We start from the raw sequence: 15,874 nt of genomic DNA, 5'->3' as shown, positions 1-15,874 counted from the left end.
CAAGCACAAGCTGAACACAAACTGTGGGATCACAGAGTTGTTAGGGCTGGAAAAGACCTCCGAGATCACCGAATCCACCCCCATCATGCCCACTAACCGACTGGCTTTCTCTTTCCCCCTTTCTTTTCCCTAAGAATCACACTTGCGTTGGTTGTTCTGCAGCCATCTGTGACCTGCACGGCTCTGTGCTTCTCACAAATAATTATTCATGCGTCTGTAGGTTCGTTAACACCTTAGGAGACTCGTCATGCTGGCTGATTTGCATTTGTTCAGGTTATCTCAGCACGATCCCCAGTGCTACAGGTGGAGGGAAGGCTGCCAGCCCAAAAAGCAAACAGGCCACCCAGCGCAGTGTGCGGTGCCACGCACCCGCATCAGCACAGCCGCTCTGGGACCCGACCACGGGCAATCCCCATTGAAACCCTGTTGGCTCCTGTAACGAACCCAAAGAAATTAAGATCTGCTCTGCAGGATCCGCCAGCCCCGATGAAAGCGGTGCCATTTGGAGTGCTCAGCACGCGGCGGATTAGGGAGCACTGCTCATAATTAGGCACTATTCCTGGGCCGTGCACAACCTTGAGGCGTCCCCTCAATGCTTCAGAAAAGCCAGAGTGGTGCTCTGCAGCAGGGCAGCTTTGCAGCAGGGGAAACTGAGGCACAGCAGGGATTGAAACTAGATGATCATCGTGGTCCTTTCCAACCCAGCCCATTGTATGACTCTATCACAAGGTGCCACTGGGCTCATCCTTTGGGGCCGCACCGCTGTCCCAGGCCAGGTCCTCAGCACCTCCAGACGTAGGCAGGATCAGATTCTCCCTGGGAAAGCCTTTGGGCTGTCGCTGGGCCCGGTGCTGCAGGCACAGCAGCTCTGGATGGGCTGCTCCCATTCCACCAGCGCCTCTCATGGGCATTCCTTCTTTCAAGCAAAACTCAGGTACTTTAATTTATTGCATTTAATAGCTGCATCAAAGGCTTTCAGAAGATGAAGAGAAAGTGCTGGAGGGTACATTTCCACAACCACTTACCTTTTTAAAAAAGGGAAAAAAATAAAACCAGGAGAGTAAAGCCCTCTGGGGCACAGCATTGGGGCTCCGTGCCCAGAATCCAGTGGCCGGAGCTGCACAATCGATGCGAGCTGAGATAAAAGGCAGCAGAGAAATTGGCTGGTAATTAGCCAGCCTGCACATCCCCACCTTTCTGGAGGAAGGGTAATTAAAGGCGTGTAATTAATGCATACCTTGCCTCCGATGGTGGTCAGCCTTCAAAAGAGGAAGTAATGAGGCAGAGAGGTGCAGGATCTCTGGTGCAGCACAGCCCACGTCAGCATGGAGCAGAACCCTCTGGGACTCACATGTTTTGAGAAGAGCCAAAGTTGGGGGATTGAAAAAAAAGTAATCAAGGCTTTCACATTAATTACGGCACTGTGTCTGTGCCAAAAGCCAGCTGGGACTTTTCTTTTCTTTTTTTTTTTTTTTTTTTTTTTGGAAAAGCTGTTGAGCAGCCAAGTTCAGACTGGGAGGGAAGGATGAGAATGCAGAAAAAGGGGAAAAAAAGATAAAGGAAAAAAAGAGAGGTGGGGGTTTCTCTGGACAGGGATCACAGTGCCAGAGTGCTTTGCAGCCACAGCTGCGGCTGAGCTCCCGGGTCCAGAGCAGAGGCACCAATGCAGGCACTCAGGGTGCTGATCTCTGCCCGCTCCTTCCCAGATGGACCGGGGTGAGTTCCAGCAGGACTCCGTGCTGAAGCAGCTCGAGGTGCTCAAGGAGGAGGAGAAGGAGTTCCAAAACCTAAAGGTGAGCCCTGCAACACAGCCACCCCCCACATCAACTCCAGGCTGCCTGCCCTGGTGCTGCCTCCCGTGCCACCCTGTCCCCAAGCTGGGTGGGATGCTGGGGTGCCACCAGCACTGCCTTTGGGGAACCCACGGCGCTGGGGAGCGGGTTGGGTAGCGCGGGGTGCCGCAGTGAGACGGAAGGGATTTGGGGCGACCCCACCAATATCCCCCACCCGCCCACAGGACCCCACCAACGGCTACTACAGCGTCAACACCTTCAAGGAGCACCACTCCACGCCCACCATCTCACTGTCGGGCTGCCCTGCGGACCTGCGGCCGGCCGGCAAGCAGCGCGTGCCCACAGGCATGTCCTTCACCAACATCTACAGCACGCTGAGCGGGCAGAGCCGCCTCTACGACTACAGCCAGCGCTTCGTGCTGGGCATGGGCAGCAGCTCCATCGAGCTGTGCGAGCGTGAGTTCCAGCGCGGCTCCATGAGCGACAGCAGCTCCTTCCTCGACACGCAGTGCGACAGCAGCATCAGCAGCAGCGGCAAGCAGGACGGCTACGTGCAGTTTGACAAGGCCAGCAAAGCCTCCGCCTCCTCCTCCCACCATTCCCAGTCTTCGTCCCAAAATTCGGACCCCAGCCGGCCCCTGCAGAGGCGGATGCAGACGCACGTTTGAACCGCGGGGGACGATGCGGTCGCCAAGGGGCTGCGGACCCCCAGGGACAGCAGTGCTGGAATCAGGACCCAGGAGTGGGGCGACGGGGCTGAGCACAACCCCGCTGAGGACACAGGGCTTGGGGACACCGCCATCCCCACGCCCACCCCACCGCTCCACTTGCCCCCCCCCCGCCCCCCTCCTTCCCTCTTGGTGTTCGGGGTCCAAAATTATAGCGTCTGTTTTGGGGGGGTCCCGTCGTGTGGGGTTTGGGGTGGGGGGAACACGCCAGCAGGGACGGGGACCCCCCCGAGTGCCCCGGGAAGGGCCTCACCGCGCTGTATCGCGGGCAATACAAGAGGTGTTTCTCGTGGCATGCCTGGGCTGATGGCCTCGCCACCATGAAGACCGCAAGGGCAGCGTCTTTCAGGTGACCCCAACAGGAGCTTGGTGGTGGGGAGGTGGGGTAGGTGGGCCCGGGGGACGCCCGATGGATGGGGAAACCGAGGCACGGGGATGGCCACCGCCAGGGCAATGCTGCTGGTGATGCAGGAGCCAGGACAACGTGCTGGGGAAACGGCAGGTAAGGACCCAGCAGGTAGGGAGGGGACACGGGTGCTGGGACACAGAGCACAAGGGGACACCCACACACACACACACGGACACGGGGGCAGGAACATGGAATGTGTGGACATGGTGATGTGATTATAGGGACAGTGCCTGGAGTCATAGGGTAGAGGGCAGAGGGACACACTTGGGGGGACACTAGGTTTGGGGACTTGGAGACATAGCATACTCCCAGGGACACACGGACATGTGCATGGGGACACGAACAGGGACACTGGGACAGGGCACAGAGACACTTGAGGACAAGGGGACACAGTCACACAGCAGGGCACAGCGAGGTCTCAGTCACTCCCTCATCCCCTCTCCAGCCCCAGCATGGAACACCCAGCCCAGTCGCACCAGGACCTTTATTGGGTGCCAGCAGGAGCCCCCCAACACCCCAAGGTCCATGGGTCCCAGGGCCCCCCTTCCCCAAATCCTGGGGGATGCAGGATCCCATGTGAGCAAGGCGCCGATGGTGGGACAAAAGGCACCTTTGGGGAGGGGGGAGCCCCCCCTGCACGAGGCCACAGAGGAGGGAGGCCCCATGATAAATAATCTTTTAAATTAATTAAATTAATCTGCACCGCTGTGTCACCCCCACGCCCCCTCACGGGCCACCAAAGGGTGCTGCAGGGCTGAGCCCCCCACACCAGCACTAAGGCATGAGGCTGGGCCAATGTGTAAAAAGAAAATTAAAAAGAGGAGGGGGGAAGAAGGGAGGAATTAAATATTTAGGGTGCCCAGCTGGGAGGGGGCTGCAACTCAGCCTCCCACCCACAGGGGACTCCCCCAGGACCCCCCATCAGCCCCTCCTCAGGCTCCTCATCCCGAATGCAAGAGTATCCAAGGGAAGAGGGGGGCTCCAATGCACCCTGCCGTGCCCCCCAGACCTGCTGGGGGGAGGTTCCCTCCATCCTCCCCAGAATCCCTCCCCAGTCCTCACTAGTTTCAGTGTTTCCATACGAAAAGTCCCCGTTGAGGGGCTCCCTGCGCCCCTGGGGCCGGCGAGCCGGCGTGGCCCCCACAGTGCCACCAGCATCGTGATGGGCACAGGGACACCGGCTGCTCCAGGACCTCGGCGGGCTCCGAGGTGGGGACGTGTCCCTGCGCAGCCCCATTGCACTCAGAAGTACGTGAGGTTCTTGACCAGTCCCAGCTCCAGCATGCGCTTGATGGCCACCGCCTCGTGTGAGATGTTGTGCTCCGAGGCCTGTGGGACAGCAGGAACGGGTGAAACCAGAGCCGGGGCGGGGGGCAGGCACAGTAGGGGGACACTCACAGCCATGGACTTGAGCGTGATCTGCTCGTAGTAGTGGATGGTTTGCTTCTTGTTGGCTGAGTCAGGGTACCCAAAGCCTGCAATGTGCACCAGGTCGCAGAAGTGGAGAGCCAAGGTGATGGCCAACAGCCCTGTGGTTGGTTTCTGGGGAAAAGATGGAGAAGCCATGGGGAGAATCCCAAAACCCAAGCCTCCCACAGGGCGCAGGGACAGCAGCATCCTCCTGCTGCATTGAAACCCATTAATAATCCCACAAATACACAACAGGTTTGACAAAGAGATGCTCAGCAGTTACAAAGCCACGCCATTACCTGTTTGACCTTCCGTGGCTGCTTCATGGGGAGGCTGAGCAGTTTAGCAGCAGTTACTTCCATGTAGTAAGGGTTGAGGATGCGCACTTGCTCCGGGTTGGCATCCCAGATCAACGGGGGCTGCTTCCAAAACCCTTTACGAACCTGGAAGAGGATGGAGACCTCCTGCTAAGAGATGAATCCCCCACAGTGCTGGGGGTGAAGGCACAGCCACCACGGACGGGGCTGACCCTGTGGTCACCGGTTCCCAACCACACTTGCCCTCTTCTTGTCGTTGAGGATGGCCTCCATCCACTGGAAGTCCATGGGCTTGAAGGGCACCAGCACCAGCAGCGTGTCGGGGTTGTTCTCTGCCTGGGGGTCGAAGTGGGCTGACTCGGGGTAGAAGAGCCGCATGGTGGTCTTGGAGCCCACATCCTGCTCATAGCCGTGCACCGGCGCGTTGTTCAGCCTGGGGCACGGGGACGTTGCTCAATGGGTGATGAGTGACACGTGGCAGGAACCTGCCGATGGTGCTGGGCAAGGGTGGGTGGCCCACAGGGACGCCCAGGGCCGTACCTGATCACCACGTCGTAGGTGTTGATGGTGTCCCCCATGGAGCTGTTGCGGAGTCGGTGCCCATTGCCCACCACCACGCACCTCCGGCACTTCAGGCTGTGGGGGAAAACCAGCACCTGAGCCAGATGTGCTCAGAAACGATCACCTCTTCAACCTCAGAGGGGTTTCAGCCCTGCCTTCACTACACTGCAAAGCTCCCCATACGCCATCCCTACTCCCAGGTGGCCAAGCTGCCAGGTCTCTGGTGATGCCTGTGCACAACTTCACACTCAAATGTTACACCCCCAAGAGTAATTCCTGCTGCATTACCTCTGGATGCTCTCGGGCAGCGGGTAACTGGTGACCGACAGCAGGCGCAGGAGGACATCCTCTGCAAAGCAACAGCTTGGAAGTGACAGCATCCCCAGCAGCACATCAGTGCCCACCCACACCTGTGTGGCCTTAACCCCCACGGTCCACACCTGGGGACCTGTTAAATGTGCCCCCACTTTTGTAGGGACCATAAACAGGGAAGCAGGCACCCATGCACGGACAGACAGACGCCCACCCCGTACTCAGGGAGGCAGTGGCTCACCGCTGCCTTTGGTGCCATAGGGCAGCTCGTAGAGCGACGGCGTCCTCACCCAGAAGTAATCCTTCAGCTGCAGGAAGAGCGGGCGGTCCCTCGTGTAGCTGCAAGGAGTGAGGGGGGGGGTGAGGCTGAGGGATGGGGACCCGGCTGTGGTGCCCCAGGGACCCCCTCCCCTTACTCACTTCCCTATGAGCTGTGCTGCCTTCCTCTCCACCTCCCCAATGGGACACACGGTCTTGTTTTCTTGCACGGGGAAATAAAAGCTGCAAGGGGAGAAATTAGAAGTAGTGCCCACTCCTTCCCCCGGGAAAGGCAGGAAGTTGTGTTTGCTGCTCGCTCCCATTGGCTGTGCAAACACAGCAGGAGCTGTGGGGTATCCAGCCCCTGCGCTCTGCCAGGGCTGGCAGCAGCACGCTGTGCCCTCACGCTGTGCCCTGCAGCCCCCCGGGACGCACATACCTGTCCTCCCGATATATCGAGTACCACACCATCACCAGAAACAGCGCCAGCACTCCCAGTATCTTCCCTCCTGCGAGCCAAAAGAAGTGCTTCAGCACAGGGAGGGGAAGCAGGGAATGGAGGTGCGGGAACCTCAAGGACAGACAGAGGGGAAAGGGGCGCAGGGGAAGGAGAGCGCTCATATCCACCCACTGCTCCACATCCTTCCCTCCCGAAAGGATTTCCGTCCTTTCCCCACGCAGCAGCGGATCTCCCCAGCGCCCCTGAGCGAAGCGCTCCGCGTGGCCGCTGGGTGTCAGCATCGGAGAGCGGCTGCGCTCCCGAACATCCTCACCCGCATCCCGGGGAGGAGCGGCGCTCCGAGGAAGCGGTGCCGCTCACGGAGGTTTCGGGGACATCGCAGGCGGCGGAAAAGACCGCCTCGACCTCAGTTCCAACCGCCATCCCCTCCCCGTGTCCCGCACCGCGTCCCTAACGGTGCCCAGGGTTACAGGACAGGGTGGAAGAGCACCGCGATGCCTGCGTGGTCTGTGCATAGAGAGGGGATGAAGGACCGATCCGACACCCCCAGCCCCATTCCAGCAGAGACGGGATGCTATGGGGTGCTGAACCCCCACTGGGTGGGTAGAGGAAGGAGAGAAGAGAAACCCCACTTCATGGGGAACAGCAAATGGGGGCACGATGCTCACCAACCCCCAGCTCTACCCCGGCCCCAATGCCGTAACCCCAGCAGAGCGACCACCAAGCAGCCCCCAGGGCCCCCACAGGAGAGGGGCTGGCAGTGCACGCGGTGAGGACTCACGGGACTTATTGATCATCTTTATCAGCAGGGCGGGCATCAGCCAAGGGCCGGGGTTCTCATCGCAGCCACTGCCGCTCACCTGGGGTGGGAGGGAGAGATGCATGGGTCAAGGAAACACCGAGGCCGGAAAAGACCCCTATGATCCCCAGCCCACCCCACCGTGCCCACGTCCCTCAGTGCCTCATCCCCAGTTCCTGAATGCCCCCAGCGTTGGTGACCCCCCTGCTGGCAGCTGTGCAGTTCAGCGCCACCCTTCCCGAGAGGAAATTGTTCCTAATACCCAATGTAAACTATGGGTGCAATCCCCAAATCCAGCACGGGAAAAGCTTCCCCCAGGAGATCCCAGAGGAGCAGCAGGACCCATCTGCACCTCCAAACCAGCGGTGACACCAAGCCCTGCAGGTTTGTTCCAATTTAAACCCAAGTTTCCCTGACCTGCATTCAACAAAATGTCCCATTTCTACAGCCGGTTCCCCCCCGAGATAATAAAAGCCATTAATGAGGGATCCCGAGGAGCTTCTGCCCTACAGATGGGAGCACACTGCAAACCACAGAGCGCTCCGACCACTGACCCTTGGTGCCAGCAGAACACGTGGAGCTGAAGCACAGCCCGGCTCACGGCAGCGATCACAGCGGTGGGCTGAGCGCCCCTTTGGCTTTGCAGACGCAGAAGCATCTCGCACGGAAAAGCCAGCAGGGGGGGAGGGCAGCACGGGTTGCCGCTCAGTTCCTGGTTACTCCTCCTTTTGCAATGCAAATGCCAGCGAGCGGTGGCACAGTGCATCCCCGTGGAGGTCTGCGGGGCTGGGGATCAACTCACCATGGGGAGATTTGGGGATCGCCCCCAGGAAAGCTCGCTGCCCTCGAGGATGGCTCCAGCTCTGTGCCACGTAGATGGGCACCTCCAGCCCGACTTTCTCACCCCAGAGCACAACCTGCCCTTGGCACATCTCCCAGCAGGGTGTGGAGCTGCTTGCGCTGTCGCATTCATCACCCAGGGCTGCACCGCAGCCACCGCCCGAGGGATGGCACGTCCCCAAGTCAGCCCAGAGCAGCCACAGCATGAGGGGGCAGCCGGCATTTGCTGCGGGCTTTGGGATCTCTCCAGGAAACAGATGATGGAGGGGAGAAGCAGGATGGACCACTGGATCCCGGCTCTCACCTCCCTGATCACCAGCAGGAGGTAAGAGACAAACTGAGACAGGATGCGGAGCACATAAGAACACCTGGACAGTGCTGATAAGGGATAGGAAAAGGTGCTGCTTGCTCCTTGCACAATCACCTGTCTGGGGCTGAGTCTTATCTCCTCCATAAAACGCAGGTAGCAAACAAAGGGTAACAACCCCTGAAAGCTGATGTGGGCACCGGAAAAGGAAACACATTTAGAGGAGGGATGGGAAAAACCCACGGATGCCCCATTGCTGTGCGCCCTGCAGAGCTGCTCCCTGGGAGCCCAGAGCCAACGCTGAGCAAAAATCCCTCCTGTTGGCTTCTGCCCCAGCACCAACTGTGCCAGCAGAGCCCTGCACAAGTGGTGCTCCCCTCCCCGAGGGCGAGATGCTCCAGCAGCACTAAGCATGCTCTCAGCCCGCTGTTTGCTTTTACATTCCAGCTCTCTTTTTAAATACTTCTCTTTTTTCCCCTCCTCTTTGTGATCCTTCTCTCCAGGCTTGTAGGCACAAGCCAGCCTTTATGCAAAACCAACCCAAGGCAGAGGCAGACAGAGTGGTCTGGGGAGCAAAGCAGAGCACACCTGGCCCCACACAGAGGCCACGAAGGAGGGGTTTGGGAATGAACCCAGCCTGGCAGTGCCTGACCTACAGCAGCATCCCAAAGCAGCACGGCGTGCACAGACCCAGCTCACATGGAAGCTGGATGCTCGCTGCTCCCACAGCATCCCCAGGTGAGATTTGGGGTTTCTCCTCAAAGAGACGAGAAAAAGCCCCTTTCCTTTGATGTCTGCACAGCATTACCTCCACAACACCCCAGGGCGGAGCGTTATCACCACGCTTAGAAGCTGTGCCGACGCACCGCCCTCGCCGCGGGCTGAAACTTTGGCACAAAGCTTCTCACCCCAGTGCTGCACAGCAAACACCCAGCACGGATCAAACGGAACGCAGCAAAGGGCCAAAGGTCTGCAAGGAGCAGAACGCAGTGCCACAGCCCCGCTGCACACAAGCCCCCACAGCTGCAAAGCAAAAGGTGCTCTGCTCCCCTGCACTCTACTCTGGGGACCCTGCCTCAGGGGTGCCCATCCTTTGGTGCCAGCAAGGGGGTCACAGAACACACGGTATCTTTGCGTGCTTCCATTGTAACTTGGAAATTTGGGAACAGAAGGCTGATGCAGCAAGAAGACACCTCCCATGCTACCCACTCCAGCACCACTGGGAGCACCGCCATAGCTCACCCCACACACGTGCAGGAATGTGGGGCACTGCAGCAGAGGTGGATTTGAAGGGGATCACAGTGAGAAATGGGCACTTCAGCAAGCCCCACAGGCTCAGCAGAAGAACCCAGTGGAGGTGGGCAGAGCACACGGGTGGCACAATCCTGGCACTCCCCAACCCAGCGCTGCGCAATGGGCCACCCGCAGCCCTCCCTAGGGGCACTGAGAGCAGTGGGGTGGGGATAAAGGGCTCCAGAGCCGATATGAAATCAAACAGCTCTGCGGGATTTACGGCTTCAATTACCAGAGGAATCCATCAGATGTCAGCTGGTTGCCTTGGCTGAGCACACAGCAGCACCCACACTGCCAAGGCCTCACCTCGCAGTGCTCCAGACAAGAGGCAGCAGTCCAAGAGCCGCCTCCAGCCCCACGTACCCCTCACTGCAGGCTGCTGGTGCAGGCTGGGTGGCATTGGCATTCCCACAGCAGCTCCTGCCTGGAGGAGATGCTCATTCCTCTGGGGATAAAGGATGCACACAGAACACGGTGTGGTTTGCCAAAAGGAGATGTGGGTTAGGCACGTATCCCAGCTCCAGGGTGGCTTCTGGCACACTCAGGTGGGAGCAGAGCCATCCCACCACCCAGGGGGTGGTACAGAGGTGATGGGGGGAGCACTGTGCTATGGGGGCAGCGGGGAAGAAACTGAAAAACGAATGCAGAACAGCTCTTCACCCTTCCCTGTCCCACCCATGGAGATTTTCCTGGGCTGGGATAGATAGGTATCTTTATGGGGTGGCTCAACATCATCATGAGCAGCTGCTGTAAAGAATTTTAAAGCAAACTTAATTGACCATGAAGAAGACATACAGCGTTTCCTTGACTCACGGTATCAGGGCCCTGAGAAGAGCTGACGAAAGGTCTTCTATAGGAAAAAGAAGCTCTAATTTTATAGGCAGGCAAAGCCTTAGCTCAATATTTACCTACGACTAAGGAACAGCGTGGGCTCTGCCACAGCTTACCCCTGGCCCATTTTGACACATCACAGGTCATAAAAACGAGATTTCCCTCTTGAAAGCGCTCCTAAAGGTGCCAAGACCTCTCCATAAGCAGCAGACAGCTCCCAGGAGGGGCTGCAGCACTCCAAAATCAGCCACCAAAGATCGCAGCCACCAACCCAGCACAGGGACAGGGCGCCCAGCAGGGCCAGCAGTGACACCCAGCCCGACCCCAGGGCACACAGCATCCATCCCCGGGAGCCACCGGCAGCCAGAGGTGGCAGAGCAGAGAAGTGCCACCTGTTCCTGGGGACCTGGAACCTGTGCCTGGGGTCAGGTAACCCCATTGGGACCCCACAGCAGCACGCGCAGACCCCACCGCATCACCCCACAGGTGCCCCCAAAGGTACTTACGGTCCTCCCACGTGGTGTGAGCAGAGAGGGCAGCAGCTCCGGGGGCTGCTGGGCTATGGGGCCATCCTCTCTTCCCCTGGCGAAGGAAAAAGGAGAGAGCCTCAGTGTCAGGCTGGAGGATCTCGGGGCCCAGCACCGCTCCCCGCGCGCTCAGCGGCTCTCTGCCCCCTTTCCTTTCCCCAAACTTCCACGTCCTCCCCACAGTTTGGAGAATTAAAAATCCAATTCCTCCCAAGAAAATGTCCACGCACAGCAGCACCCCTCCTGCCTGCTCTGCTCCAGAGAAACTGCCTTCCCCACAGCTGCACTGCATCAGCCTTAATTACCCAGATAACGAGAAGCCAGGTGGGGTAAGGGTAAGGAGCCAACCCCAGGGCAGCAGGGCTCCTTCGTTGGGGTCAGGTGTGCGCCAGCATCACATTCCCAAGTGCGGGCTGGATTTTGGGTGGCCCTGGAGTGGAATGGGGACTGGAAAGGGAACGGGAGCTGCATCAGCCCGTGTGGGTGCTGCTGGCCGAGGGGCAGGGAAGGTTTCCATCCCATCGGGGAAAAAGCCACGAGCACGGAGCTGGAAACCATCAGAACCGAAGCGCTGCATGGAATTGAGTTGGTTTTGGCAAAATGAAATTTTGGAGGGGAAAAAGGGGAAAAAGAAAAAAAAAAAAAAGAATTCCAGCAGTGATGAAACATCCCATCCACAGCACCGAACAAAAGGGCCTTTCTTCCCCACAGCCCATCCCACGTTCTCCCCACACTGACGCAGCCAAGCGCTGCTCCCGGCCAGGAGGTGGTGGGGGGACCTCAGCTCACAGCTGGGAAGCACCCGCAGCACAGAGACCTGCAGAGCACCTTCTGTGCCCCCACACCTGAGCTTCTGTGTGCATGGGACTGAGCCTGAGCACCGCACCCAGAGCCCATCCACTGCTGAGGAGCGCACGGTTCTCTGCACCCATCTCAGTGCACGTGGGGCCCCACGCCCCCCCCCGCTCCTTCCAGCCCCATCCACTGGAAAGCACGAATGCATTCAGCAGGCAGCGGAGATGACAGCCAGCTCTGCTACCTGCAGGAGCTCATTCCCATGAGCTCACCATCCCAGCACGTCTGCTCCAGGCATTGCATGATGCCCAAGGACGGGCTGCAGGGCAGGCAGCTGGTGCTGGAGCACAGCCTTTGTACCTCCAGCTGTGAGCTTCGTTAAGAAGAACGAAGAGCTGCTGGAAAGCACTTCATGCAGTGCAGCACTGGGGGGGGACGCTCCATGCCCCGCAGCCCCCCACCCTGAGAGGATGCTGCAGGGTCCCAACAGCCCATCAGCGCTCGCCAACCCCAGCAGCACGTTTCCCGTTTCCCAGTATGAGTTTTGCCCCTTCCTACTGGTGCATGCTGCATCCCACCCCAGGCTGGTGGCTCCAAGCAGCCCCAGAACCTGTCCAACAGAGGCAAAGCGCAGCTTTCATTGCACCATCTGCACTTTTATCACATCATCTGCTCTTCCCTACGCCTCCAAGTTTCACAACATCTACAAACCCACTGTGCAGGAACCTGCCTGCCCCCACAGCCCAAATTACCCCAAACCTCCCCAGCGCAGCACAGCCTTAAGGATCAAACCCAGCAATCTCCCCCGCACCCCTCAGCGATTCCACCACCAAACCCAAACCCTTCTGCCTTGGGCAGGCCGCCGTCCCCACGCTGCACTGTGGGCTGGGGTTCCCTACCCGTCCCGCTGATGGCTGCGTTTCCCTTTGCTCATTTTCCACCCATCTTTAATTCATTGACCGCTCATTCCTCCCCGGCTCGATCAGGGCAGGCTGCTCCTGGAAGGCACTCTCCCTCCTCATGGCGAATCGAGTCGCTTTCTTTAGTAGAAAAGAGATAAATAAATAAAAAATAATGATCACAGTCATAACCACAATAGAGCCAGCAGGGACACGCTGCAGCGCCAGCCCCCCGACACCCCTTGGTTTGGGCACAGCCCCCTCCCTCCTCACATCGGCCACCCCACCACGTCCATCTGTCCTCCCTCACCGTGCAATGAGCACAGAGGGATCCAGAGGAGTCCATCCCCGTGCAGATCCCCCCGGCACCACAGCATCGCATCACTCCGGTTGCTACCCCCCAAAAGGAGGGAGCACAGCCACGGGGTGGGGAGACACACAGATCTGCACTCAGTGCCCACTCAGCAGGAGAGCAGCGGGGCCAATTCCTGGCCACGGGATCCAAAAAGGCATCGCAGGAAGAGAAGAAGGAAATTGTTGCAGTAGGGTGCAGAGCTGCAACAGTGCAGCATCACCCGACTGCTGCACTGCCCCACATCAGCCCCACATCAGCCCCACATCAGCCCCACATCAGCCCCACATCAGCCCTGACCAAATGCTGCTGTCATCCAATGAACCTTTCTGCTTCTTCAGGGAGGGAGCACTCCTAATCCCACAAGCACGAAGGGCTGTGGCACCCAGCAAAAGGTGGACACCAAGGCAGGGTAAATAACAGCCGACCTCCCCGGGCCCAGGCACGGCACGCATGCAGGAACCGGGTGCTGCGGGTCCCCAGCATCGCACACCCTACAACCACTGCTGAGCACCCAACCCAAAGGAAACGGGCAGGGAGACCCAGGAAGGGGCACCACGCAAAGCAACAGCGAGCTGAACGCCAGCCAGGGGGATAAGCTCTTTACAATGGCCACAATTAAGGGTTGTTTGATTAGCAGCTTAACCACCTCTGCAGAACCCTTGGTTTGGAGAAGGCCAAGAGCGGCATTTTCCCTCAGCAAAACCCCAGATGCACTTCAGCAGCAGGATGGGGAAATGAAGAGCTCCTCAGAGCAGGTTTGGTCCCACAGCCCGGGGTGACCGGAGACGTTTTGCAGGAAGAGCAGCGGGAGCAGCATCTGGAAGTGATCGCAGCGAGCGCCTCTCCCAGCAGCGCGGCAGGGAATTCCAACGGCGTGAGCTCAGGTCCGGGGCTCCTCCAGGGAACCAACAAGGAGCAAACGGAACAGAGCAGCGGGAAGCAGAGCTGCCCGTCCCACCCGGGCGCAGCTCTGGGGCGCGCTCTACAGGAGCACGCACACACATCCAGCTCCCCTTCGCTTTCTCGGAGCAAACCTCCAATCCCACCCACAGCACATGCATGGGTTGGCAGCTGGAAACAGCAAGGATGAGCAGGATCCGGCCCTTTATGTTTGGCCTTTTTTTCCCCTCTCCCAGCAGATGTCGGTTTCCTAGAAAAAGCCCCAGGAACACAGCTTGCCCGGGGGCACCCGAGCGGAACGGGGAGTGAAGCAACCAGCACCATTTCCTCCTGTTGTCACACAGCCAGGGCTGCGTGGATCCGCTCCCACAACAACGTGCAGAGGCACAACCCAGCACCATGGGGATGGCCGGGAGCCACAGCACTGAGCGCAGGAGGGCACAACGGGAAACCCAGCCAAGGCACTGAAGGCATCGCAGAGACGTGCTTCCATCTGATGGATGGAGAAGCCACGAAGGCAAAACCCGAAGAAGGCACCGCCGTCATCCCGTCGCTGGGAGAGGGCTGAAATCTGCACTTCCATTCGATGCATGGATGCTGTGGGCATCATCCCATTCCTGCCCCTCACACCTGTGAGTATTGCTGGCACAGACAGACACCCCGAGCCTGGCAGCCTTCCTCCTTCCTGCTGCCATCCCTCATCACCTGTATCCCTGTGGGACCCAGAGCACTGCTATTAGCCCTTTGCCCAGAGCTGGAGGAGCAAGCAGCCTTTAATGATGCAGATAATTAAGCACAGGCGTTAAGAAGAGTCCGGCCGCTCCCATCCTACGGCTGGTAGCAACGTCAGGAGCTCACTGCAGCTCGGACGTGCCCTTAAAGCGTTGGAGCCGCCAACAGCAGAGCAGGGCTGGGACCTCCCCAGGTCCTGAGGCACTGAGCTGCAGCACAAATCCAGCACGGTTCTCCAAAAGCCGGGCGCTCAGCACCTCGTCTCACTGCCCGCAGACCTCGGCCACCGAACACTGCACCCACACAGGAACAAAACCACCCCCCAGGGGAAGAATCCCTTTGTTCTCCGTTAAGAACAATGAGACCCCTCCAAACACCGCTGCCCAGCGAGCAGAAAACCCGCCGACGTTCTCCTTTGGGCTGAGCATCCTCGCGTCCCAGCAGGAAGGGCTGCAGGTCCCGCGCAGCGGGGAGGCCCCCATCCCCACCGCTCCCCCAGGGCGCCGCGTTGGGCTCCGCACGCACAGGATGCCGAGCGATGGCAAAAGGCCCCGTCCCCAAACAACTCCCGCTGTGCTGCGCGGCCGCAACCGACAGCGAACGGGGCGGCAGCTCCGAGCTCCATCCGCACGGGTACACCGGGAGCGCTCCGGGGCTGCGCCCGGCGTTGGGACCCCGAAGCCGCGCCCTACGAAACCAGAACAGCGCAGCGCTGCCCGGCCGCGCGGTGCCGCCGTCCCTCCCAGCCGCGTGTCGATGTGCCCCGCGCTGGGGATCCTCGCGGCAGCGCCCGGCACACGCAGCACCCCCGATGTGCGCTTTGCTTTGCAGGGCTGCTTTGCGGGCACGGCGATGCTCAGCGCCGCGCACACAGATTGCGTTCCTTAGCGCCCGGCCGCGCTCCCATTCACAACACAGATACATAGAAAGCAAAAGCACCGCATCGACGCTCCGGCTCTGCCCTGCACCGCCCCGCACCGCGGCCTCCGGCACCGCATCCCAAACCCCCCCGGCTCCAAAAGCAACGGGGCAAAGCTCAGCATTCCGCAGCGCTCTGCCTTCACGCGACTGCGGACCCCCGCTCTCCCTCCCTCCCCCCCCCCCCAACGCACTCACCATGGGGCGGCCGGGGGTGCGGGCTCGGAGCGGGCAGGGCCGGGCAGCGGGGCTGAGCGGGGCGGAGGGGGGAACGGCGGCGGGGCGGGCACGCCTGCGCACAGAGCGATGGGGCGGAGGGAGCGAAGAGGCGGGGGCACGGCGTGGGGGGGCCGCCGGGGGCGGGGATGCGGCCCGGACCCACCGTGCGATGATGGGGGGGGGGTCCCGTAGCTCCTCAAGGGCGGCGGCG

At 59.9% G+C, this 15,874-nt stretch overlaps 2 protein-coding genes across 3 annotated transcripts in view; one reads left to right on the top strand and one right to left on the bottom strand.

The window, feature by feature from the left end:
• Window positions 1-2,461, top strand: part of KIRREL3 (kirre like nephrin family adhesion molecule 3) — a 67,789-nt gene extending 65,328 nt beyond the window's left edge. The window contains exons 16-17 of the mRNA XM_042831845.1: window positions 1,707-1,793; window positions 2,018-2,461. Coding sequence (XP_042687779.1) covers window positions 1,707-1,793; window positions 2,018-2,461 — 531 coding nt within the window. The remainder of the gene's footprint in view (window positions 1-1,706; window positions 1,794-2,017) is intronic.
• Window positions 2,462-3,451: 990 nt separating this feature from the next.
• On the bottom strand, window positions 3,452-15,691 carry ST3GAL4 (ST3 beta-galactoside alpha-2,3-sialyltransferase 4). 2 transcript variants are annotated; one of them, XM_042832178.1, is made up of 13 exons: window positions 15,643-15,691; window positions 12,540-12,680; window positions 10,825-10,900; window positions 7,030-7,108; window positions 6,228-6,297; window positions 5,951-6,031; window positions 5,772-5,869; window positions 5,507-5,567; window positions 5,198-5,293; window positions 4,901-5,090; window positions 4,640-4,783; window positions 4,329-4,472; window positions 3,452-4,259 (listed from the first exon to the last, which is right to left on the bottom strand). In XM_042832178.1, exons 2-13 carry the CDS (start codon window positions 12,572-12,574, stop codon window positions 4,173-4,175), a joined length of 1,161 nt encoding a protein of 386 aa, XP_042688112.1. In that variant the 5' UTR covers window positions 12,575-12,680; window positions 15,643-15,691; the 3' UTR covers window positions 3,452-4,172. The 2 variants fall into 2 exon arrangements, with proteins under 2 accessions (XP_042688112.1, XP_042688111.1); XM_042832177.1 differs by lacking the exons at window positions 10,825-10,900; window positions 12,540-12,680; window positions 15,643-15,691 and adding an exon at window positions 7,850-10,704.
• Between the last annotated feature and the right edge of the window lie 183 nt (window positions 15,692-15,874).

This window comes from Centrocercus urophasianus, unplaced genomic scaffold (assembly GCF_019232065.1).
Source record: "Centrocercus urophasianus isolate 14NV4802_14NV808 unplaced genomic scaffold, USGS_Curo_1.0 seq_37, whole genome shotgun sequence".
NCBI lineage: Eukaryota > Metazoa > Chordata > Aves > Galliformes > Phasianidae > Centrocercus > Centrocercus urophasianus.
Note: the sequence above shows the minus strand (reverse complement) of the source record. Positions and strands in the feature narration are given on the sequence as shown.